This window comes from Dermochelys coriacea, chromosome 1 (assembly GCF_009764565.3).
Source record: "Dermochelys coriacea isolate rDerCor1 chromosome 1, rDerCor1.pri.v4, whole genome shotgun sequence".
In the NCBI taxonomy this organism is placed as follows: Eukaryota; Metazoa; Chordata; order Testudines; family Dermochelyidae; genus Dermochelys; species Dermochelys coriacea.
Window position 1 is genome coordinate 263,554,675 of NC_050068.2, and position 24,613 is coordinate 263,579,287.

At 39.0% G+C, this 24,613-nt stretch overlaps 1 protein-coding gene across 11 annotated transcripts in view; it reads right to left on the minus strand.

Moving 5' to 3' along the window:
- LOC119849942 (activating transcription factor 7 interacting protein) overlaps nt 1-24,613 on the minus strand; it is a 181,503-nt gene that overhangs the window by 42,839 nt on the left and 114,051 nt on the right. For all 11 annotated transcript variants that reach the window (XM_038387376.2, XM_043502638.1, XM_043502632.1 and 8 more), the window contains 4 exons: nt 24,518-24,606; nt 23,118-23,753; nt 20,644-20,711; nt 1,772-1,850 (listed from right to left, as the gene is read on the minus strand). In XM_038387376.2, coding sequence (XP_038243304.1) covers nt 1,772-1,850; nt 20,644-20,711; nt 23,118-23,753; nt 24,518-24,606 — 872 coding nt within the window. The remainder of the gene's footprint in view (nt 1-1,771; nt 1,851-20,643; nt 20,712-23,117; nt 23,754-24,517; nt 24,607-24,613) is intronic.

Here is a 24,613-nt window from a genome sequence, read left to right on the forward strand (position 1 = left end):
TAATAGGCACACCAAGCAGCTGCTCGGTATAGGAGACTGTCCTGGGCAGAACAGACAAATACTGTGTCAATCTTTTAAAGGTGATTAGGATGAACACAGACAGATGGCTGCAAGCTTTGAGTCTGCCATGTTAAGGAGCCCTGGACAGGGGTGAATTTACACCGAGTCTGGCTGTCAATACTTGGTCCAGATGAGTAGATATGATCACAGCAATTGTAAGTCAAGTTCAGAAGAGTTCTGACCATTTTCAGTACATTTGCAGAAGGTTTAGCCAAAACTAAGAAGTAGTGGGAATTGCCAACCTTCCTTTTCCTGCTCTAGAAAAAATTCACTTCCTTCCACATTCCTGATGAGCTGAAGGGAGATTCCTGTTGGAAAAGCATGAGCTATCAGAAGGAACCTTTGCCTTCCCTAAGAGTGTAATTGTTCAAGTCGGGAATTGTATAAAATGTTCTGTCGGGGGATTTGGTAGAAAGGAAGGGGAGACAGAAAAACATCACTACAGAACAAAACACAAACCCACACAACTGGAGAAAACTTACCAGAGCACCAAGAACCTATGTAAAATAATCTAATAATAATTCTGTAGACAAATCATAAATGGCTAAACACAGAGCTAGAGGATTCTCTGGACAGCTACAATAGACACTAAAGCTTTTGAAAGTAGAAGTAATTCATAAACAGAACATAGTTTATAATTGGACTTGAAGATGCCATTTTTTCCTTTGAAGATCACTGAAATTCCTCTAGCAGCCCCAATTAAGTGGGCTCTGACAAAATGATGAGATTATATTGTGAAGTTGAGTTCTCAGACTGAAATGAGCTCTGAACGAAGTTCATCTTTTACTGGCAGAAAAGATCTGTCGGCATAGGCCACAGTAATGTGATCCACTTTAGGACAATATCACATAAATCTCTATTTGCTCCCTCTGGTTCCTTTTACAATTTATTAATTTCACTGGGTAACACCTTTGAATACAAACATCGTAAAATAAATTTAACTAACTTGTCAATTGAAGACTAACATTAAGATTAGATGACAGTGGTAAAAAGACCTGAGTGCCTATGTTACATCTTTTACTGCTCCTAACATTGGTGATGAATTATAGATATTTTCTAGTGTAGACACAGACAAAGAGCTGAAGTTGTATGACCTTCTTAGTTGTGTCTCCTGTACTATCCTACCAGCTGAGTAGGGGAGGGAGGAGGAGTTCTTGGTTTTTTTGTAACATTACACTGCTATTTTACTGAAGTAAAGGCTAATATATTGTTGCAAGACCTTCTACAAATGGGGAAGAAAATTAATAATGAGATCAGGTGAAGGCATCATGAGTATCTCTCAAAAAGAAAAGGAGTACTTGTGGCACCTTAGAGACTAACATTTATTTAAGCATAAGCTTTCATGAGCTACAGCTCACTTCATCGGATGCATTCAGCATCTCTGTGGAACTTCTTTGATACAGCACTAATACCACAGACTATCTTCAGACTTCAGGGACTAGATTTAAGGGAACAATGCAATACACTGGAATTGTAAGGCTAAAATTAGTTAAAAGGATAATTCTAACTTGCTTAAGTATCTGGTTTATAGTAGGTAGGAAGGTAATGCAAAAAACTTTAAATCCACTTATCAATTAGAAATTCCCATTGTTCCTTTGGAAAGCTGTGAAAATATAATTGTTTCTTTGGATCATTCTTCTCAAATTGGTAGGATGAAAGACCAATGCTAGCCCAGTTTTCCTCACAGCTAAATGGATCTCTTCTGACTTACCTTGGGAAGAGCCATCATCTTCATCATCCAGGGTGAGATCAATGACACCTCCTGAATCGCTGCCTGTGACCTTCCCACTCTGAAAGACAAAACTCCTGCATTTTGCAAAGGCAACTCCATGGAACACAGCAGATAAAGAGGTCTTGACTGAAAACTGAGTAAAAAGGGGCTCAGAGCTGAAGCATGGTGACTGGAGCAGGACTGGTAATAGTAGGGGAAGGAGGAAATTTGAGAGGACATTCACAGTGGTTGAGAAGGAGCTGAAAACAGAATGAATGGTATGTAGCACCAATATTTTATAATTTTGTAAGATGTAGTAGAGAGATATTGTATTTTATAAATAAATTATTATTAATTATTATAAGCCACCTTCCATTCAAGAATCTTAATGTTTTAAGCCAAAATACACAGCAGGCTGTGCTTTCCTCAGTCATTCTATGAAACATCAATGTTGTTACAAGGAAACAAAAGCAGCAGCAGAGTGGCTTTAACCATTAGAGAAATGCATTAACCACCTTGAAATTAACAGTCCAGACTATATGCCCATTATGAAACTGACTTCATACTGAAAAGGTAAAAGCAAAAACCACTTGAGCATCTATACATTTACTGGACATATCAACACTGACAATTAAAAATTTCCGATTATGTCCAGCCTCCTGAAGCCATTTCATTAATGTAATTATAGTCATAGGTTATGTTGAAGTAACATATAGATGAAGCCATTTGGAAGCACTCTTTTGAAGCTGATGAACAAAGGCAGCTTTTACATCTTCATGAGGACTCAATGTTGTAAAACTAAAACATTACCCGCCAGAGAGATTTTCCTTAGCAGTAAACTGGGTTTCTGCTAAGAAGCATTCAACAAAATCTGGTTCCATGTTATTCTTTCAGCTATTCAGACTTGCTAGGCAGTCTACCCTCCACCCATGCACTTTCTCAAGATAAGAAAGGGATGAGGGGGAAGGGAAGAATGTATATTCCAGGGTCTCTGCGCATATTCTCTGGAGAAAGTATCCATGATGTGAACTCCTGGTTTCTTAAGTCTGCTGCAAAATTTGGGAACTTTCTTGTTGGTGTGGGTGGTGAACAGATGCATTGCTAGAGTCCACCATTGGCTGCAGATTCAGCAACCTTAGTGACTCCCAAACTCCCTGGGATAAACAAATGGGCTGAGAGTAAATGTAACAATTGACCCCAGAGAAGAATAAATGTGAAGAAATGGTATAGAACAGGGTCTCATCCATGGGCCAGTTCAAATGCCAATATCAGTCCTAGAAAATGAAAGATGTGCAGTGCTGTCAAATGACTGTGGATTTGAAGAGCCATGACGTTAGAAGTTACCTCTATGAATTCTCAGTTGGGCAAACCATCCCTAACACTGAGACATTGAGGAGGGAAAGGATGGTGTCAGAGCAATTTTTCTGTGTATTATTAATCACAAGTGATGGATCACCAAACATTGGGACATTTGAATCTAGAGTGGCTGATATTGATGATCTCTTCAGTAAGTCATCCAAACAGGGAAATCACTTGGATTTTGCTGTCCCTGATGGCTGCTATTGCCAGTGCTAAGGATCTTTATGAATATTCTACGTGAGGCTAGACCAAAGTTGAGGGAGGTTTTATTGAAAAAGGCTCTGTTTGAGGGCAAAATGAGATAACTCTAATGGGATTCTAGATTTAGTACGATTCTTTTCAATTTGACACAAGAAATTCTCTTGCTCTGTAATAACTATGTTAGACAGAATAGTTCCATCTTGAATTTTCTGTACTGGATTAATTGATTAGGCAAGTTGAGATCTTAGACAAGGTAATTGCCCTCTGACTGCATGGTTAGTATTAAGCAGACAGAAGATTTCCTTTTTCATCCTGAGGAAATGGGTAGATGGCTTTGTCTACAAGATAATGTATGATTTCTGTGATAGCATCTCTTTTCTGGGAAGAAGAAAAAAAGAAGAGACTCAGTGAGGAGGAGGAGGAGGAAGAAAAATCTAATGCTTAGCCTTTTTTAGTTTTCAGACTCAGTCTGAAGTGATTTCCTTCCACTCCTTCTGCCACAAGGAAATACAGATTCCGTAGAGGAACCTCTAGAGGGAGGAGAGAAACTTAACTCAGAAGTGGTCTTTGAGGCCTGCCTAACTTGTGTCAGTCAGTTAACAGGGCTGCAAGTTCTATTTAGCTTGGAAGTTGACTTTAGGAAATCTAGAAGATCAGAATCTGGAAAAAAAAATCTAACTGGGGACTCACAAAAGGAGAAGCAAGTCCTAAATGAATTAGCCAATGAAGTCTCAGATTTTTTTTTTTTTTGGCTTGTAAGAAGGGAACAATGCCTTAGGATCAGCCACGTCTTCCAAGGTCTTGTACAGGCAATCTCCCCAAAAGGAAAGGCCTATATGGTGGAGTGTAGATGCAAGACTGCTTGTCCTTAACCAGAATTAGTGATGAACTCATGGTGCCTGCCATTGCCAGGGCCTTAACTGAGTCTTTCAAGAATCGCATACAAATTAATTGGCAAGCAGAATGAGATCTAGCTTTACTTCCTACAAATGTAGCGTTGAGCTCTTGAATCTAGAGAAGAGAACACAGTAACAGGAAGCCCTGGGAATCAGACATTTAAGTATCAATTCATACTATTTTCTGAAGGTGGATTGAAATTTTCTGTCCCCAGGGTCCAAGGGAGAAATATTAATCTCTAATGAAAAGAGGGTATTTTTCACAGATTGAGTGGCTGCCTAGCCAATCCTTGGAAAGAGTGGTCACTTGTTCCCAGTGTTGGAGAGGGTGAGGGAGAGCTTGCCATAGACCTATGGGCTAGAAGACATAAGAACGCGGATTACATCAAACCTCTGCCTATCATGATCAGGTTACATAAATTCATAGATTCCAAGGCTGGAAAGGTCCACTGTGATCATCTAGTCTAACCTTCTGTATAACACAGGCCACCAAATTTCCTCAAAATAATTCCTAGAGCATATCTAAGGAATCTGAGTTCTTGAGGAAGGGAAGATCTTATCTGAGTTTCCTGAGAGAAATATTTCTTACTACCTGTTCCCCACTATTTGAAAATCCAGTTCCACCCATTTCAACTGAAGACTATGCTTTGAAAAGGGACAGAGGAATAGCCTCTGCTACTCCTCCTGTAAGTAGCGTGGGAGAGGAATCAGCTCACTGTGATATGTGGCAAGTCACAGCCACAGTGTAGGATTTTTGCCTGTTGGCCTGGCTGAATGCTCCACCAGAAGCCAAAAGCAGCTGCCTGAAATGGAAACTGACATGAACAGAATAAAGAACAGGAGATGGTGTGTAGAGGTAATGGAGCTGGGTGAGGAGAAAAGCACTCTTGGAAACTGGTGACTAGTCCTTATTTTGCCTTGCAAACCTGAACAACAGAAGGAAATCCACGGTCAGGTCTTCCAAGTGAACAGGAGAAAAACAAAATGCTTTATTTTTTTTTAAAAAAGCATATAATTCTAAAGATCATTCTGTACCTAAGAACATGCAATAGATTTGCTTGTTTCTATTCTCTCTCAGAACCAGGCTCTCACTTTTCAGCTGCAACATAAAGGTTGCGCTAACTCAGTGGAGGTTTGGTTGTCTGTAACAGTGGGGGATGAGATTGATAGCTGCCTTAAGGGTGGACAGCAAAGCTTTTTAAATTTTCCTAGCTACTATGTTAATGTATACATGTTTAATGTATATACTTTAAAAAAAAACAAACAAACAAACCTTGCTTCTGCCTTTTGTTTCTTCTAGAAGTTTTCCCTTTATAGCCTGTGTAACTCTGTGTTTTATGAAACAATGACATCACAAACCCTATGGGCATGTTAACCACGGAGTAATCTGAGCTCCTCCTAATGCACGAGTTTTTTCTCCTTCCACATGCTAGAAGGCAGCAATTGAACAGTGTGACAAAGTTCCTGCTCTACCTTGGTGGGTCTTGCGCTTATTGGCAGATTTGCTCGCCTTGGAGCTTCACGGCAGCCCTCAGCTTGGCCGTTTTTCTGAATTCACAGTCCAGGTCAACTCCTCCTATGTCTGACCAGGAGTTGGGAGGATTTGGGGGGAACCCGGGCCCTCCCTCTACTCCGGGTTCCAGTCCAGGGCTCTGTGGAACGCAGCTGTCTAGAGTGCCTCCTGGAACAGCTGTACAATAGCTACAACTCCCTGGGCTACTTCCCCATGGCCTCCTCCCAACCCCTTTTTTATCCTCACCATAGGACCTTTCTCCTGGTGTCTGATAATGCTTGTACACCTCAGTCCTCCAACAGTCCACGTTCTCACTCTCAGCTCCTAGTGCCTCTTGCTCCCAGCTCCTCTCTCACACACCACAAACTGAAGTGAGCTCCTTTTTAAAACCCAGGTGCCCTGATTAGCCTGCCTTAATTGCTTCTAGCAGCTTCTTGATTGGCTGCAGGTGTTCTAATCAGCCCATCTTAATTGTCTTTTAATTCCTGACTGTTCTGGATCCTTCCCTGTTACCTTACCCAGGGAAAAGGGACCTACTTAGCCTGGGGCTAATATATCTGCCTTCTATTACTCTCCTATAGCCATCTGGCCCAATCCTGTCACAACAGTTTTAACCTAAACAATTAACTTTCACCAAGACACTGTAGGAATGTTTAAGTGATGAATGCAACAGAGTGGGGACTCTTACTTACATGTGTTTGGCACACAAAGAGCAGTGCTGTCAGAAAATAAAGCTTAAGTCTCTCTTGGGTTTTTATGATTAGGGGTTTATAGCCACTATTTCTGAATTTTAAAAATCATTAAAATAAGGATTTTGACACAGATAAATAAAACAGATATGGATGGGCTACGGATCATTGAGTCTCTCAGGCAAAAAAGTGAACAAACTTTAAAAAACCTTGGAGATCATCTTTAAACAGCAACTGGTCAAAAGACTCTGCTAGATCCTATCTCCTGAATCCTTCTGTAAAAGCAGCACTGATGTTTACAAACCTTTATACCAAAAAAGCAGAAATTTTACTACTAAAAATTCCATTTACTACAATATTCCTTAATGTTCTCTTTATTTGGCATATTTTTGACATTTGTTTTTGTATGGTTAAACGGGTAATTCCACATCATGAGAATTTTGTATGTTTAACTCCTAGTGGTCATATTTTATATTTATTTGTGCAACAGTGCCTCTTCTGTAGAGTGTGAAATAAAATTAACTACATTTTTGGTTATTATTGTGGTTGTTTTCATACCAACACCATTAAATCTTATGCCAGAGTTTCTTTTTAAAAGGAATCCTTTCCCAGTAATTTATAAGCTTAACTGTAAAAAAGTACTCTGTTCTGAAACTTTACGTCAAAGGTTACATCTTGAATATTAATACAATTACAGGATTGCAATAAGAAATTAATTTATGGTTTCTGTATGGTTTATAAACTACCTTTTTGTGCTCCTATTAATGCGTTCATGTTTGTTTTTCAAATTGGTCTGGGGAATTTCACTTTCCAAGTAAGCCATTTCACGGAAAAGTGAAGCTTTCCAGACTAGCAAATTTCACTTTGAAGTCCGCTGTGCAGCCAGCCCAACAAGTTTAACAACACAGGCACAAGAGGAGTGTCAGTAAACAAGGGAGAGAGGACAGAAGAGACAGGAAAGAGGGAAGAATAAACAGGCAACAGATGGGTAAGAGGAGGAAAGTAAAGGAGGAAGAAAAACCAACAAGAAAGGAAAAAGAGGCAATAGACCAGAACGGGGTCAACAGCCATCTCCACCAATCCTGGAAGCAATATGCAAGTGCTTGACAATGCCACTTCACGTCTCATTTAGTGTTGTTTATTCTACCTGAAATACATGGCCAATAGGCACTGCTTTCATCTCTGATCCAAGTCTCTCCTAAAAAACTCATTTCTTAAGCAGTGAAAAATTAATCAAGACTCCAGTGCCTTCTTATATCGGTAAGCTGGTAGGCACACCCACAACACTGTAAAAATAACCTCTACCACGGCTCTTCTGCTCAATTTGCTTGCCATGAGTAGCAAGTAGATCAAAATGGTGAGGGAGAAGAGTGTATTGGCAATAAACAGCTCTTCCACACTACTAGCAAGTTCAGGGATGTGAAAGAGGAAAGACATGGGCAGGACTGGAGGAGGGGAAGCAAAGCAGGTGACAAAGTATGAATCTCCTTCAAACCAGTGACTGAGACTGTGCAATTCTATTTTTGTGGGGTTTAATTCAAATCCTAATTTAAAAAATAGTTTGAACATATATTACTTACTGCAGTGTTTAGAAAGCCACATAATGAAAATCATATCTAAAATGTATTTTAATTTGGGGGGGAGGGGTAAGGAGGTGTTTATATTTAAACTTGGCATTCCTGAGTCTTCTATGGGTTGCAGCCATCTTACTGAAAAGTGATCTGACACACTGGCTTGACTAAATCTGTATGAAATCCATCTGGAAATATGTTTGTCTTTCATCATGAGAATCTATACAGGTAATTGGAATGAAATAATCCTAACTTAAAATGTCAACTAATAGGATCAACTCAAGAGGTCTAGATTCCAAATTTTACACACTTTCAGATATAATGTGATAACATATCTGCTTCCCCCAATTCTACCTCAGCAATTCTTTCTAAAAAGAAAAAACTGCAGCACTGCATAATCTGACAAGCAGTCACACTGACCAGTGAGACAGGCCTTAGAAGGTATATATCAGGAGCAAAGCAGGGATAAAGCACTTTTCTGTGCTGAAGGCAGATGATGTAGGAATAAGAAGATATAAATGGAGCCTTCCTATAACAGGCACAACACAAATTCTCACAGAAGACAAAGAAATATACGACACATTCTAAGAATGAACAACTATTGGTGAAAGTAAAATGGCTGAAACCAAAGTATTTGCTTTGACCAACTAGTTAAAGTCTACAGTACTAGTAAATAGGGTCACCATAACATGTAACTGCAAGAAGATGCCTTCATTTGGGAGGATGTCACCATGTAGATTTGCAATAAAATCTAGTTGCATAGTATTAATAATACAAAAATGGGTAAAAGTTCTTTGAAAGCATGTAACTATGTCCAAGTAGTTGTCCCACAGCATAATGAAAAGCAGCCTCAGGTGCTTTATAGTAATGACATGGTACTTTACTGATTCTGAAGTCATTCCCCACTACTTGGAGTTTAGAGACATTGGGGTGAGTTATCACATTACATTCCACAGCTAAAACTTTTCACAGACTTGAAACATTTTGTTTTTCATGCTGCCTGTAAAGCACACTGCAGAGAAAGATACAACATGTGAACTTGGCACTAGAAAGCCTTTCAGACTACCTCTGCCATATACAAGGCTGATACCAGTTTACAATTTAACAAGCAGGAATTCCATTTCTATGAGAAATCTTAAAATACAAGGAATGAGATGGGAGAAATTTAAGACCAAAAAATGTTAAGGAGGCTAATGGTCTGATCAAGACAGCTACAATTCTGAGAATCGTCTTAAGGAGAGGTAGTGGCTGCCATATCAGGCAATATACACCAATTATTAGTACACTAATGAATGGAACTCTGGGAAAGGAACCTTTTGGGTACTGCAGCTAAACACAGAAATATATGTGTAGATCTTTCTTTATCACTGTAAAACTGATTTTTATTGCATGGAAAACATTTTGGAGAAAATTAACAGGTGTTTTCCACTATTTTATTTATAAATCAGACACTATATATAATTGTAAAAGTTGTTTTGGTATTATATAACGCCATGGTTCAGCTGATCACGTAGAAATAACAAAGCATGGTTATTTATGTAATGCCACCTGCTTTACATAAAGAAACATTTAATTAAAAAAAGAAAAGAAAACTTAAAAAAAAATTCAAAATGCAAAACTGAAAATTCATTCCAGCCTAATAAAGATACAGATTCTGAAGGTTATCTGTGGCAGGTCCACAGAATACAGACCATTTTTTATTAATATGAGGACAGTTTCTACAGTAACAAAACAGAAAAAAAATTTGGAGTGCTCTAAAACAGACAAAACTGTGCAGCATCACATTACAATCATACAAGACGCACCAAGGCGTTATATAATAGCAAAATCACACTTAAAATTTTGAGGGGGGAGTTAAAACTGGGAGTACTCTGCTTATCTAGGGTGTTTTGGGGCCTGGCACTGTCTCTTTTTTCATCTGGGTATGAAACTACAAATTTTGACCACACACTAAGAATTGGTTGGAAAGTAACAAGTTCAGCATTTTTCAACATATTTTATCCCCACAGATTACTTCATAATTGCTCTTTCCTTCCTACAAAGTGTAATCAATATTCCAGCCTTGCAAAACTGTCATGAAAATTTACCAACCCAGGCACTATATCTATTTGCCCTCTCTTACCAAAATGATGAAAATGACAATAACGAAAAAGCTAAGTTTACTCGCCTTTTACTCCAAACAAGCAGAGTTTCACATGGCTGAAATATTCATTTTAACATTGTGTGGGTGCGCACACAAAGTGCAAGTACTGCCAACAGACATTTTCTGTAGTGTCTTTGGGATGGGACCATAGTGTTCCCCTTACCCCCATTCAGAACTGCTCATTACTTTCTTCAAAACAACAACAAAGCAAGTCTTAACAAAAAAAGGGATCAGCAGAGTAACCAGTTTTAATATACCCCTATTTATCATATACCCTTTCATTTCTTTATTTCTTCAAATAATGTAAATTGGCTCTATTTCCATAGGGATTTTTAATTAAGCCTCATCTATTCTCCCATAAATATAAAAATTATTAGTGGATAAAATTAGGATCCTTAGCACAGCCGATTCTAATTCTAAGCAATTTCTTAAGGAATAAGCAACTGAGATAGCACTTCATACATTTCTCACTCTGTTGCTGTGGCTTTGCATTTTTAAGTCATGTAACTAAAAGGGTATATAACAAACACATGCGTGTGCACGCACACACAAACATCTCTACTCTTCATTGTTTTTGTAAGGTGATACATTTACTTCGTTTCCTCAAAACCCACTGCCCACCCAAAAATAGTAAGCATCACAGACAGGCTAGCATGAACTAGGGAAGATCCCAATACTACAATTGGTGAGAAAATATACATTTTTTTTAAAAAATCAAGGTTTAAAGCAGTAGATACAATGAGCTGTATTAAGCTATCTGTGGCTAATGTAATGGCACAAAGCAGTTGATCTGGATATTTTAACACTTGGCTCAATTTTCTAGTCCCAATCCAGTTCTATAAACACTGTGAATTTTGCTTGTTGTAGAAGATGGCTGTTAGTGACTGGAGAGAGTTTTCTTAGCACAGTCAGGGTCTCAAGGAAAAGATGCATCATTTTAAAAGTTGGGAGGTTTTGGAGGAGCATTGCTTCATCCAGAAGCACTGCATGTTGTAGAATTGGGCAGCGCTCAAATAGCGATAGGATGTCAATCCACATTAGTAAGTTTCTGTACTGCCCTAAAATCTAAGGCTATGTCTATACTATGGACCTTACAGTAGTACAGCTGTACTGCTACAGCTGTGCCGCTGTAAGGTCTCCTGGGTAGCTGCTCTTTGCCACCAAGAGAGAGCTACGTTGGCAGGAGAACCTCTCTTGACAACAGATTTCAGAGTAGCAGCCGTGTTAGTCTTTGTTGTCAAGAGAAAAGGAGTACTTGCGGCACCTTAGAGACTAACAAATTTATTTGAGCATAAGCTTTCGTGAGCTACAGCTCACTTCATTGGATGCATCGAATGCTGGTGCACTTTTGCTGGTGAAATTTATATCAGTCAACAGAGTATTTTTTTCACATCCCTCACTGCCAAAATTTTACTAACAAAAGTGGTAGTGTAGACAAAACTCAAGTCTTGGATTTAGAATTAGTCTCAAGTAAAGGTTCCACCTTACAAATTAGAAATAACTGAACCTTAGAAGCACAAATATACCTTCAATGTCAGAGACATAAAAAACAGTGTCTTGTTTTACATACATAATATATACACGTTTATTTTCAGTGAAAAAAACATGAAACACCAAGGAAACATTTTAATCAGTAATGTTTCAAAAATATAAAATGTATATTAATAGCTGCTTATAAATCTTTAAAGCTGACATGTCCACTCTGATCACACTGTTTCCCAACAGACACTGCATTCATTAAGTTTATCACATATTGCAGGGGAGGGGAGAAGAAAGTTGTAAGTGTATTTTATTTATCAACATCTTACCAAGTGAATTTAGAATCGTAAACAAAGTGCCCTCAATGAAGCTCTATTAATAACCAAACAAGTCAGGGAGTGTTGGAAACAATGGGAAATGGGTCACTAACCATGTTAGCTGAAAAGATAAAATGCACAGATAAGGCATGAATTCAAAAGGATTTTATTTGTTCTGTGAAAGAATAAAGTGCACCCCTGATTAGGGGAAGGGAGGAGAAGCCACTCTTTAACTGACACAAGGATTTAACAACAGTTTGTACCCATCACTGAACAGGTAAAGATTTCAACCCAACCATTTTTAATACCTCCAATGTTCATTTATAATCTGACATATGTCTTTCATCAATATACTAAAAGGCAGTATATTCTCTCTTTATGTCATAGCCCTGTGTTTATACATAGTATATATTGCATATCATGTATAAATCAGGTATCTAAATTAGAATAAAAATACTTCAAAAATTATAACAAAGATTTGAAATATATTTTAAATAGCATCTGTTTCCATAGAACCATTTATATATTAAGGTTTATATTAAGTGCCTGCCATGTTTTCAAAATTATACTTCCAGATCCTGAGGCACTGGGAGGATCATGATGAAAGGGGCAGTGACTGGATAGTAAGAACAAGAGAAAGTTTAAGATAATTTAAAAGGAGACTATAAAATATAAGTGCAATAAGCTTTCCTCTCCTCTCCCTATGCTTTCTTTTGGGGAGGTAGCGTGGGAGGATAGAAAAAGGAGAACCATGTTAGCTGCAAACTGAAAGTCCATGGATCAATTCCTGCTTAATGGTAGATCTGTCTATGTTGAACTAATTACCAGCGTGCAACCTTTCAGAGTAAAACAGACATGACAGATTAAAAACAGAGTAACACTAAGATGATTTCAACCCTGTCTCTCTGACATTTTGGACAATTAAGGTTCCTGGGGTGATGGTGTGTGTAACAGAGAAAGTCCATGCAATGAGGAAAATTGATTTTCTAGATCTCACATACTGTAGCTTAGGTGGGAATTAATTCCTTCCATAGCAGTGAAAAGCATAAAAAAAAATCTCAGCATGTTCTGAGGAGTTTGGTTGACTTTATAAGCACAACTGGAATTTATGGCTCTCCCTTCAGGCTGGCAGCAGAAATTTCCCAACACTATTTGCAAAGGTGACAAAGGCCTCCATGATTCCTGGCACCAAGGTTTTAGCATGAAAAGGGGATTTAAAACTGAAGTTTCTGGGTGTATCAGAAAGAAGACACAGTCATTTCCCACACTGCTTTGGGAGCTCCTGATGACAATCAACTCTGCCTTGAGAAATGGAAGCTAGTTCCTAAAAATGGCAGACACCCTTCCAAAAACTGAGCTCCATATAGCATGTAAGGGCTACACATTTCGCAACTAGTATGACACTTTTCAGCTTCTCAGGAGTAAGTCCAATTACAGAAACTACAGGAGTAGTAGCAAATTCTTTTAAAATGCATTTGTTATATTTAGATGGTTTTCAATTAATTTTAATTGCTAATAAGAGTGCCAGATTGACAGGTCTGGAGACTGAAATTCTGTTTTTATAACAGGTAAATTACAGGTAGGGGTAGTACAAGTTGCACATAAACGCTGCCCTCAAATGTACCTTGCCCATGACTAAGGAAGAGAGAGACCATATAGAATCACAGGACTGGAAGGACCTTGAGAGGTTATCTAGTTCAGTCCCCTGCACTCATAGCAGGACTAATTATTATCTCCAAGGGTTCTCAAAACAATTTTTTGGGTTACCTCAGAGGGCGGCCACCAACTCTTGCTGGTGGCTGCTATGACAATTTTTCCTAAAATACTTAATTAACTTTAGGAAAAACATATAAATATGCACATATACAATTGCAAATCATTGTAATTTATTTATATATGGTTTTTTGCAGACTCAATAATAAAAATAATGTACAGTTGTCCCTATTCTTTACTGAGCCTAAAGAGACTAGAAACACAAATAAGGTGCTTTGCATGTTTTGCTTTTTTTGGTTGATTTTTTTTTTTAAAGACTTGCTAGCTAGTAAGTCTGCTATTGTGAAAAGTGATATTTGTATATTTGTTAATATCACTTTGCACAGCAGACTTACTCATCCTTGGCAAGCTGGAGGACAAATTAAAACCTGATGGTGAGGTGAGCAAGGAGGTAGGAGGGCCAGGGCGATGGGGGACTGGATGGGAACATGGAGGAGGTAGCAGGTGTCAGGGTGATGGGGGTGTGTCTGTGGCTGGAGCCATGGGTCCTACTGCACGGGTGGGGCCTGGAGGCATCTGGGGCCAGTGCTGACATGGAGGAGTGAGCCCGGGGCCAGAGCCTGAAGCCGTGTGGCTGGGGGACAGAGCCTGGTGCCCACCACCCCATGGCTGAAGCCCCAAGCCCCACCGCCCTCAGGAAGGTGCGGAACTAATATTGATTGCCTGCTCCTACAGTGTCTGTGGCTCCAGAAGGAGACAGGGGGTGACCCCGGGGTAGGAGCCACTGCTTTGCCCTCCCAATCACCACCCAGGTGGCTGTGGCCGCAAGAAAAAACCCTGGTAGCCACATGAGGCCACATTTGAGAAATGCTGATCTAGACCATTCCGGACAGGTGTTTGTCTAACCTTCTCTTAAGAATCTCCAACTATGGCGATTCCACAGCCTCCCGAGGCAATTTATCCCAGTGTTTAACCGCCCTGACAGTTAGAAAGTTTTTCCTAATGTCTAACCTAAACCTCCCTTGCTGCAATTTAAGCTCATTGCTTCTTGTCCTAGCCTCAGAAGTTAAGAAAAACAATTTTTCTCCCTCCTCCTTGTAACCACCTTGTATGTACTTGAAAACTTATCTCCCTTCTGTTTTCTCTTTTGCGGACTATATAGAGGGAGAATAGGTAAGTTCAGTTTTCCTGTCCTTTTTTGTTCATCTCTCTGCTGACACTGCTAATAAGGAGGCCAATTAGCATAAATGTTGATATATGTGTCCACATCACAGAAGCTATCACAAAGAACAGGACTGAAACCAAATTAGCTCTCATATAATAAATAATTTTGCTTATTCCTGACCATGGTCATATCTGAACTTTCAACAGAATTAAAATGCTCTATATATCCTATTACATAACATGAGCCATCATCCTGCTCCCCTACCTCAGCTTTATTGAAAGAAAAACAGAACTTTGGTGGTATCCATTTAATTTCTAATGGCATAGAGGGCTGTTTCAGCTAAGAAAGGTTTGAAATAAATTAAAATTTATACCAATTTTTTAGCAATAACCCACTTTCAAACAAGGCACATACTCCTGTTCCAACCAGAAACAGCTTTTTCCACTTCTGAAATTTTTCCCCACACAGGAAAAGAAAAATCTAGTCATACTGCAATCAACAGTTTCAAACTAGCAGGAGTCAAATTAATGCTGACAATATGGCACACATAGTTAATGATAAAAAATCCCAAACTGAGTTTCAGAAACTGGCCAATTAAAAGCTACTAAAAAATCTTCCACATAGAAGTGGTTGCAATAGAAGTCCAATTAAAATTTATATTATATATTTTCATATATATAATCACCAACTAGCCTCGTCCAAAAGACTGAAACCATTAGCCTTGCAGTATGCCTTTACAGTAAGTCACACAAAATGCAGTAAGACCAGAACAGGGCATGTGGGTAAGTATGACCACAGTAAGCAGCAAAGGGGACAAAGAGGAAGATTTTTTTTTCCATCAATAGCACTGTTTCTGTTGGATATTGTTCAAGTTGAAAGTAAACAGTTGTTCTCTAACTATAGATAAGTCACAGCACAGAACTACCTGAGATTATAAGGATGAGAAAGTTTCTTTTCTTTTTCTATATAAAGGGTAGTCTGGAAAGCGCTATGCATATATTTTCATTGTGTGTAAACTTGGACAAAGAGCTTTTTAGAAGAAGCAATTCAACTTGCTAGTCCAGCAGAACCATGATTTTTTTTTAATTAATCCCTAATTTAGGATCTTAATTTACTCAAATTCTTTAGCATTCCTATGCCTTGGAGTAGGCTATTGCATGGTTCCCCTATATTATGAAGAGTTTAGGTTGTCCCTCAATTTTCTAGATATTAGAAACAGTTGTTCTCCTTCACACTCCAGCTTGATTTGCTTCATCCTACAGTAAAATGATAATACAGGGTCTACTGTGTTTCTACAGGAGTCACTAATGCAGTGGTTCTCAACCTGTGGCCCAACCAGTATCATGAAAAATATTTTCTCTTAGCTTTCATTTATCATAATCTTAAGTATTACATGTTATAATAGGTTAAAAAAAATTCAAATACGATCTTTACTTTGCCAATGTCCTTTTAAGAAAATTCATGGAAAAGAGCAACAAGAGGTTCTACAGTCATTGAGCTAAATTCTCTAGGATGGCTCATTTAAAATTAACTCCTCCTACTCCTTTCAATTCCTACTGTTCTTCGCTGCTGAAGCAGCATTTAGAACTTATTTCTAACACATTCACTGACAGGTGCTAAATTTGTAGCCTGTAAGAAACCCCTTTTTTGTGCAATGTGATGATAGGATCAACTTGCTGCAATCAGGCAGTGACAATATACTAAGTCCATAGGGCGAAGTAAGTAATTTCTAAGATGGGTTGGGAGAGAACAAGACTTCCTGACACACTTCCTCTTGGTGAAGGAATCTGATGGAAGATTACACTGCACTGATATATGCATGTTAACAATTTTATCTTAATTTGCATATGCCGACCAAATGGTACATTCAGTTCTGGAAAGGTGAGAAAACAGACTCAAATGTTCATGACTCCTGCCAAGTGCAGGAGACATCCTTCTTGGCCAGGAATAATGTGAAATGTGATGGAAATCCAGTACAGGAGAGAGATACAAATATTTAAGACACGCGCACACATGCAAACAAACAGCATGTCAGCTGTCTCTATTTGCCTTTCATGGGGCCATTCTATTTCCTTTGCAGTTGCTATAATATTTGTTCCCATGTTCCATGTACCAGTAGCAGGCTATGCATTTTGATATCAGTTATCATGAAGTGACTTTGGGGACCAGAATATTTAAGAACTTTTCCCTTACCTAGAAGCATGAAAGGGGAAGGAGGAGACTTGTAAAAGTGCAAAATAAGAAATAAATCCAAAACTCTCCAGATCAGTACAAGTATATGACAATCAATTTAGAAGTCTGCTAAAACCAGCACAATCCCAGTTCTTGTCCTAATAAGGATGAAGTCAATTTGGACAGAAAGAGAGAAGGTGATCAAATTGGTTGTGGGATAGTGCATGTATAAATACCTGTAGTGTATTTGTGCCTATTCCTCTTAATTATCAGTATTCTCCTCTTTGTAAAAGGCTACATCATAGCCAGCAGGCACAAGATGGTATAACAATAAACACACACTCTCCATAAGTGTAAGATATAAAGCAACACTTATTGAAGATAGCATTATTTAAAGGCTCTGCTTGACCAACTATAGTCCCAGCTGCTGTAAAAGGTCATGCAGACTCCAAGCCTCACTCTTTCAAAGTTTCTGTTCACAGCTCACTTCCGGGGGAACAGGCAGGATACTTCTTGCTGAACTAAGCAGTAAGAAATTTCCTTAATGCCCCAAGTGCAAAATAAATTCAATCAACAGGAGAACGTTTCCTTTTTCTACCTTAGCAATGAATCTCAATTGATTCCTTTTATAGATGCGTCAAGTCATTGGTTCTTGTTTTACCACCCGATTTATAAACAGAGGTTCACTACAGCATCCTTGAAGAGCACTGGTAGTCACACTGGTTATGTCCTTGGGAAGAAGCACCTTGGAAGAGCTGTGTTTCAACATCATGTGACTTTTAGAATGCAGAGCCATGTGTCCCCCAGGGATTAAAGTCACATTAGTGCTGGGTGTCACATGGTTGCTGGCAGGTGTAATAGATTTCTTAGGAAGTAACGGCATTTCGCTTTGTTCTAAAATGACATGTTTTATGGAAGAAGTGGAAGCATCAGATACTGGTTCTTTTACCACTTCATTTGGAATAGTGTTACAGAGATAATTGGGAGTGTTACTCTCCATTATATCCGACCAGGCCCTGTAGCGAATTTCTGCAGCTCCCCAGTAATGTCTAATAGCAGACTCAGAGCGATGGCCTGTCACTGCCATGATCTCTCTGGGCCCCAATCCTGCTTCACATAGTAATTGGATGGTAGTAGTTCTGAGAGAGTGATTGGTATATCGTTGGGACAGCCTGGCTGCCACACTTATCCTGGGCATCATTGTACCCAAATAGTTCACTCCCATAGGTTCCCGTTTGTACCAGACAGGCTGCTCTCGCATCTGCTCTGCCGTTAGTTTTAACGGATGCAAGTAAAACGCAGGGGGTTCAGGTGGCAACTTAGACAAATAAAGCTCCAAGGAAAAAACAGGACAGTTTGGGTCTCCTGGCATATCGTACATTTTACCCATTTTATGGGGGTCTTCTGCATTTCTCCCTTTGCCAGGATATCTAAACATAGCATAACGTCGCCCATTCTTGTCCTTCTCAACAACAAAGGCATCTGGAGCCAAGTCTCTTAAGATTTCCCTCCCTCGTTTGGAAAAATGCAATTGCAAATCAAACCACACCTTGTTGACCAGTGCCAGAGGACTATGTAACCCCAGCACCCCAGACAGCTTAATCTTACGTAAGTCCTCAGTTGCTATGGGAGGGTGGTGGTGAGTTTCATCCTTCCCCTGCATGCGCAGCATCTTCAACACACTCACAAACACCATGTTAGCACTGGCAAACTCTTTGTCCTTCATTAGGCAAATCTGACGATTATAGGGTAGCATTTTGAGATGCCGGTTCAAACCAGCACGCATGGACTTATAACTTGCCACACTGTAGGTATTTCCATCATGGTTCCTTATTGTGTAATAAAACTCTCTTAAAATATCATTGAGTTCAGTTACTGGCACCAATTCAAAGCTAGGATCCTTGCCATTTTTAGCCAGCCACTGCTTTAGTAGATTAGCAGCCCAGCCAGTCTGCTTGTGGGTGTTTTTGATGCTCTTAGCATCCTCTTCCTCCTCCTCCAAGCCAAACAGGACATCCTCAGGGAAGTTAAAACTCGTCTGTGTTGCTTCTACTGGCTCTTTACTGTCTGATGAAGTCTCTTCCTGTTTCAACTGGTTTTCGAAACAATTGATCAAAGTTGTACCATCAAATATGCCACAGGTATACGGCACACTGCGAACTACTTTTTGTTCTGAGAGCTGTGAAGTGCGGAGTAATACATAATATTTTGGATTTTTCATAACAAAAAGCAGGTGGCATTAACTGGATTTTTTTAAAATGACATGGCATGTCTTAAGATCATACCTCTCTAGCCAAATTTTTTAAAATTTTTAGATTAGTAACCATGGCATTACACATGCTTTAAATTCATTTCACTGAAAGCAGCCCTAGAAACATATACTGTAACAAAAAGCTGAAAACCGGAAAGCGTAACGCCTTTTCCTTTTGTGCTACACACCCACCACTTAGATGGACCACTATCACCACCAACAGGGGTTGTTTCTGCAAAATCTTTGCCGGCTTTCAGATTTTGCCAAACATCAAATATTCTTAAATATATATCTTAAGATGACATTAACAACTGAGATTTGAATCCATAAATCTGTCAATTTTTTCTGTATTTCAGAGATTAAATATATATATTGCTATCAAGTATGAATCACATTTTTGTAGCTATAATCCACAGGTATCTAAGAAAAATTAAGTACCAAGCTACCATTTTTAGAAACTCAGTGTCAATACATCATTTACAGATGGCAGTGATTGGTCATTCTAAAATATTTGTCAGCTATGCCAAATCACTACTGCTATTATGTTTGGGGGGAAAAACACCAGCCCAGAAGGTTTTTCTCCTGCCTTACAGATTGAACATTATCTTGAAATACCATTAAACAGGGGCAAGTCACACAATAAAAGTTATTGTCCTCATTTTCCTCTCACAGTTTATATACTAGTTAAACTCCACTGACTTCAGTAGAATTACTTCTCATTAATACCATTCTTAGTGGGAGGGGATTTAATTTTAAAATACAATAGCAGAAAACCGACTACAAGTAATTTTTAAATGATTTAATTTTACCATTTCACTTCAATGCAAGTTCAAAAGAGGTCCCAAGACATGAGGAGTTGGGAGAACGGCAGATTCTTCTTTATCGTCTAGTGGGTATTTCTACAAGAGGGACTTTGTGGTGTGGTACACAGAACTGAAATATTAGATACCCAATTCATATATTCCCATCTGACAGTCCTTTGGCATAGTGAGGCAAGGAGAAGTTTGCAGTAATTTCACAGGTTTGCGGCTTTCAAATAAAGTTCAGAAGCTGTAGACAAACCTGGGTTGTGTTCTTTTGTATCAAACACGTTTTTAGTGTTCTTTGAAAGAAAGGAATTAACTCATCTTTTACATGAAGTTGTTGGTACTAATTATACTGGGAATCTTTGCAAATATTATCAAGAGTTCATATTTCCAGTAACACTGTGGGTCAGAAGAAAAAAAACAAACAAACAAACGAACAAAACAAAGCGAGCAAGAATTGAACGCTAGAAAGGAAAACCAGAAAAGAAACAAACAAGGAATTTAAGTTGTTTGGTTGCAGGATAGGAGAGACAGGTGAAGAACTATGCTCCTGTGGATTATAACTTCAGAATGTTACAAGTATAAACCACAACCTACCTGTGCTGTGCTCTCAGTTGGTCTCTTATTTGTTGAGGCATCAGTTGGTGGTCTGTTTGTCTGGCTCTCTGAGGGGGTCAAGAAATTATTCATTTGCAATATCTAATCAGTGTCACACATACAATGATAAAAAATACACTTGGTGGAAATGTTAATGATTCAAAATTAAAAGCTTTATACCCAGCAACACTGAATTACTGACACTTAAACTAATCCATAGTAATTATGCTCTACCCTGTAACAGCATTTGTCAGGTGTAGCTCTAGAAGTGCTTTACAAAATGTAGATGGGATAGCAGATATAAAATCATAAGTACTTTCCAGTCCAATAATAATGCTACACATTTTCTTTCTCAGAGGTCTCTTAGTATTCTAAATGTATATTTGGAACACCTCATTAGCAATCTCCACGACAAAAATCCCCCAAATCCTTCTTTATTCTGTATTTATACCGACAGACAAAGTAAAAAACAAAGATATGTATTCACATTTTTTAGTGCAAACAGAGTCGGAACACAGATACAATGACTATGCACAGAAACATTTAGTTTGAAAGGATTGCTCTCTGAACAGACACTGAGTGAGATCCTGGAGGCTTCATTTTATACATGTTAAAGGGGTTGGGGAATATATTCCTGACACACAATGCAAAGTCCCAGTGGTCCTTGCTTGTTAGAGTGGGAAAACTCCTACTCCGAAGTGCTAAGCTAAGCAAGACTACAGTTAGTTACGGGTTCTGATCTAAAAGTTGAATATGGTATAAACAAGTGTCAGCTTGATGAGTAAAGCAGTTTGAATGTGTAATTTCAGACAAAAAAGTGAAATAAAACCAGTTCTGGTGCCAAGCTCTGCTTGCATTTACCTTACCATGAAATGGTATAATTTTTTTATAGTTGGCTTTAGCTATTAAATAGATGGATATATCAAGTACCTATATGGGGAGCACATATTTGATAATGAGCTTTTCAGTCAAGCAGACAAAGGTATAACAAGATCCAATCAATGGCTGGAAGCTGAAACTAGACAAATTCAGACTGGAAATATGGCATACATTTTTAACAGGGAGGGCAGTTAACTATTGGAACAAATCACCAAGGGTTTTGGTAGATTCTTCATCACTGGCAATTTTTAAATTAAGATAGGATGCTTTGCTAAATGACACGTTCTAGTTCAAACGGGAATTATTCTGGGGAAGTTGTATGGCCTGTGTTATACAGGAGGGTTCATAAATGATCACAGTAGTCCCCTTCTGGCCTTAGAATCTATGAATATGCAGTACTGCTTCTCTGTTACTGGGATACCCATTCAGCCTGAAACACTGAGGACTAGTCCCAAAAATACTCAAGACTACTCCACCTGACATATGGCAACTGAATCTAGAAAAGCAGAGAAGCAGCAGCAGCAGCATTACCAAATGGCTGAAGATGGTAGGAAAGCACTTCAATTGCTTACTGTGGTATCATTTTTAAACATTCATTGCGCTTGAAGGCTCTGCTTTAACAAAATTGATACATTTTGCTTTGACACTAGTTTAGCATTCATTTGTTCACTTTGCTTATTTGGTTTTTTATGTTTATTCTGCTGTATTGTGAAATGTGTGCCACAATATTGTAATGCCACCGGTATAGTATTTACTTTCCTTGTCATGTGCCTTTACTCTGTAAAGCAGTATTTCTTAAACTGGGGATCCCAACCCAAAAGGGGATTGCAAGGCTATTGTATGAGGTCACAAGATCACAAAAAAATATTGCCAAGGGGTGGGGAAGCAGGAGTGGGTGGAAAGTGCAGCAGCCGCTGCTCTCTGGCCACCCAGATCTGAAGGCAGCGCTGCCGCCAGCAGCGATGCAGAAGTAAGGATGGCAATACCAGAAGTATGCTCCTACGAGTGTGAACTGTAATTTGCTATCACTTTTGGGGGATAGCAATCACAGCCTGAAATATTTTCAAATGGAAGGCCCAGAAAAAAAAGTTTGAGAATCCCTGCAGTAATGTGGGTTTCAGAGTAGCAGCCGTGTTAGTCTGTATTCGCAAAAAGAAAAGGAGTACTTGTGGCACCTTAGAGACTAACAAATTTATTTGCGCACAAGCTTTCGTGAGCTACAGCTCACTTCATAGGATTTTGGAAGGCTGCATTAAAAATAAATACATAACTAATAGTAGACTGGGAGTTTCTGGCATCAAGTGGTTTAAACCCAATTCTAAACAAAGAAAACTTTAGCAGGCAAAAGTGCTTGTGTCATTTATTGTTAGAAGAAATTCAGAAATGTCCAACAGAAACCTAAAAATCAGACACTTTTTTGGTCTAAGCAGTTTTGATAGGTTTTAGTCTAGAGGAGTTGTCTCAGTAAACCATTCTTAGCAAATAAAATTCCTATATGAATAAACTCCACTTCTAGACTGTTTAAAAGCTTCATGTTCCCCTTGCACATCTATTCTCTCTTCCACTCCCAAAATTAACTTTCAAGCATAGCTTACCAACTCGAGGTGCTGTGACAGTGCTTGGTTCGGTGGGAGCTGGACTGCTGAATGCAGAGAGTGGGATCTTCATCTGTATGGGACCCCGATTGCTGGTAGGATTATATAGTCCTGAAGTAGCCACTGTGGTCAAAGTAGTCCTTGTGGCTTGGGCAACAGGATGTGCTGTAGAAACAGCTTGTACTGCCAGTGTTGTCCCTATTGACCCAGCACTGGCCGGAGAGTTCCTCTGAATACCAGGGCTGGGCACGGAAGGGCTGTTATTTGGTTTAGCTGGGTTAGCAGATGCCAGAGACACTGGAGTTTTGGCAAGGCTACCAACAGTAGAAGGGCTTTGTACTGATATAAATTCAACATTGCCTGACTGCTGGTTGGTGACCAAAGTCCCTGTGTGGCCTTGCAGGAGCTGAGGCTGGGAGGATACTGCAACCGGAACATGTAAAATTACTGGCAAAGACTGTAGTGAGACAGACATGGGCTGAGTGTTGCTACTGGGCATCTGTGTGGTGCCAACTACAGTAGCTGTGTTGGCTGTAGGGAGAACTGATGTTGTCAAGGAGCTGGAGGTCACAGGAGTCTGAGGTTTGGGATGTCCACTGACCACTGTCTGAGGAGCAGCAAGACTTGGAGTAGACACTACAGAAAGAACAAAAATATTTTTAAGTTTATGTACCAAGTGAGTAATTTCACATCAATACAACAGCATAAAAATGGGAAAACACAATATTAGATTAATAATTTCACCAGGGGAGCCAGACAGTATGCAACTTTTAAAAAATTTTTATATTTTATATTACAATCATGTCCAAAGCTCCAATCAGTATATGATCCCCATTGTGTTAGGTGCTGTACAAATATATAGGAAGATATAACCCCTACCCTGAAGAAATAAATAGATGGCATTTTTTAGTGTCAAAATTACACACATACATGATTGATGCAGGGAAGTGTTATAATCTTGAACTCATATTTTCAAGAAAGTGTTAGTAGGCAAGTTTTATCCATCAGTTAAAACACTGCAAAGATAAAATGCAGTAAGAATTGTAAAAATTCAGTTTATGGCAACAATACTACAACCTGTTATTGAGAAATTACAAAGGCACAATTATAAGAGACCAAGGCACTAGTTCTATAACTTGCTATGCACAGGCAGACCCCTGTAGACACATACAGTCCCCCTGAGGTCAAAAGGGCTGACATCTGACTACATGCAAAAACTGCTGGATCAGGGCCAAAGTTAGGCAACTGTCTATATAGTAAGTATGTCGTTAATTGGCCAACGCTTGTTAGTAGAAAATGATTCTGTAGAAAAGACTTGATGTTCACAATTTTCAGGAATGCAGTTTTTGTTTCAACAAAATTGTAAAGTGCGTTTCTGAAGACCAGGCGAAGCTTCTTACCTGCATTTATGGGGGGTTGAAAAGGTGTTGATGTGCTCTCTCCTATGTTTCTCTTGGACTCCAGCATCTGTCTCACTGTGCTGGCATTTCTATGGA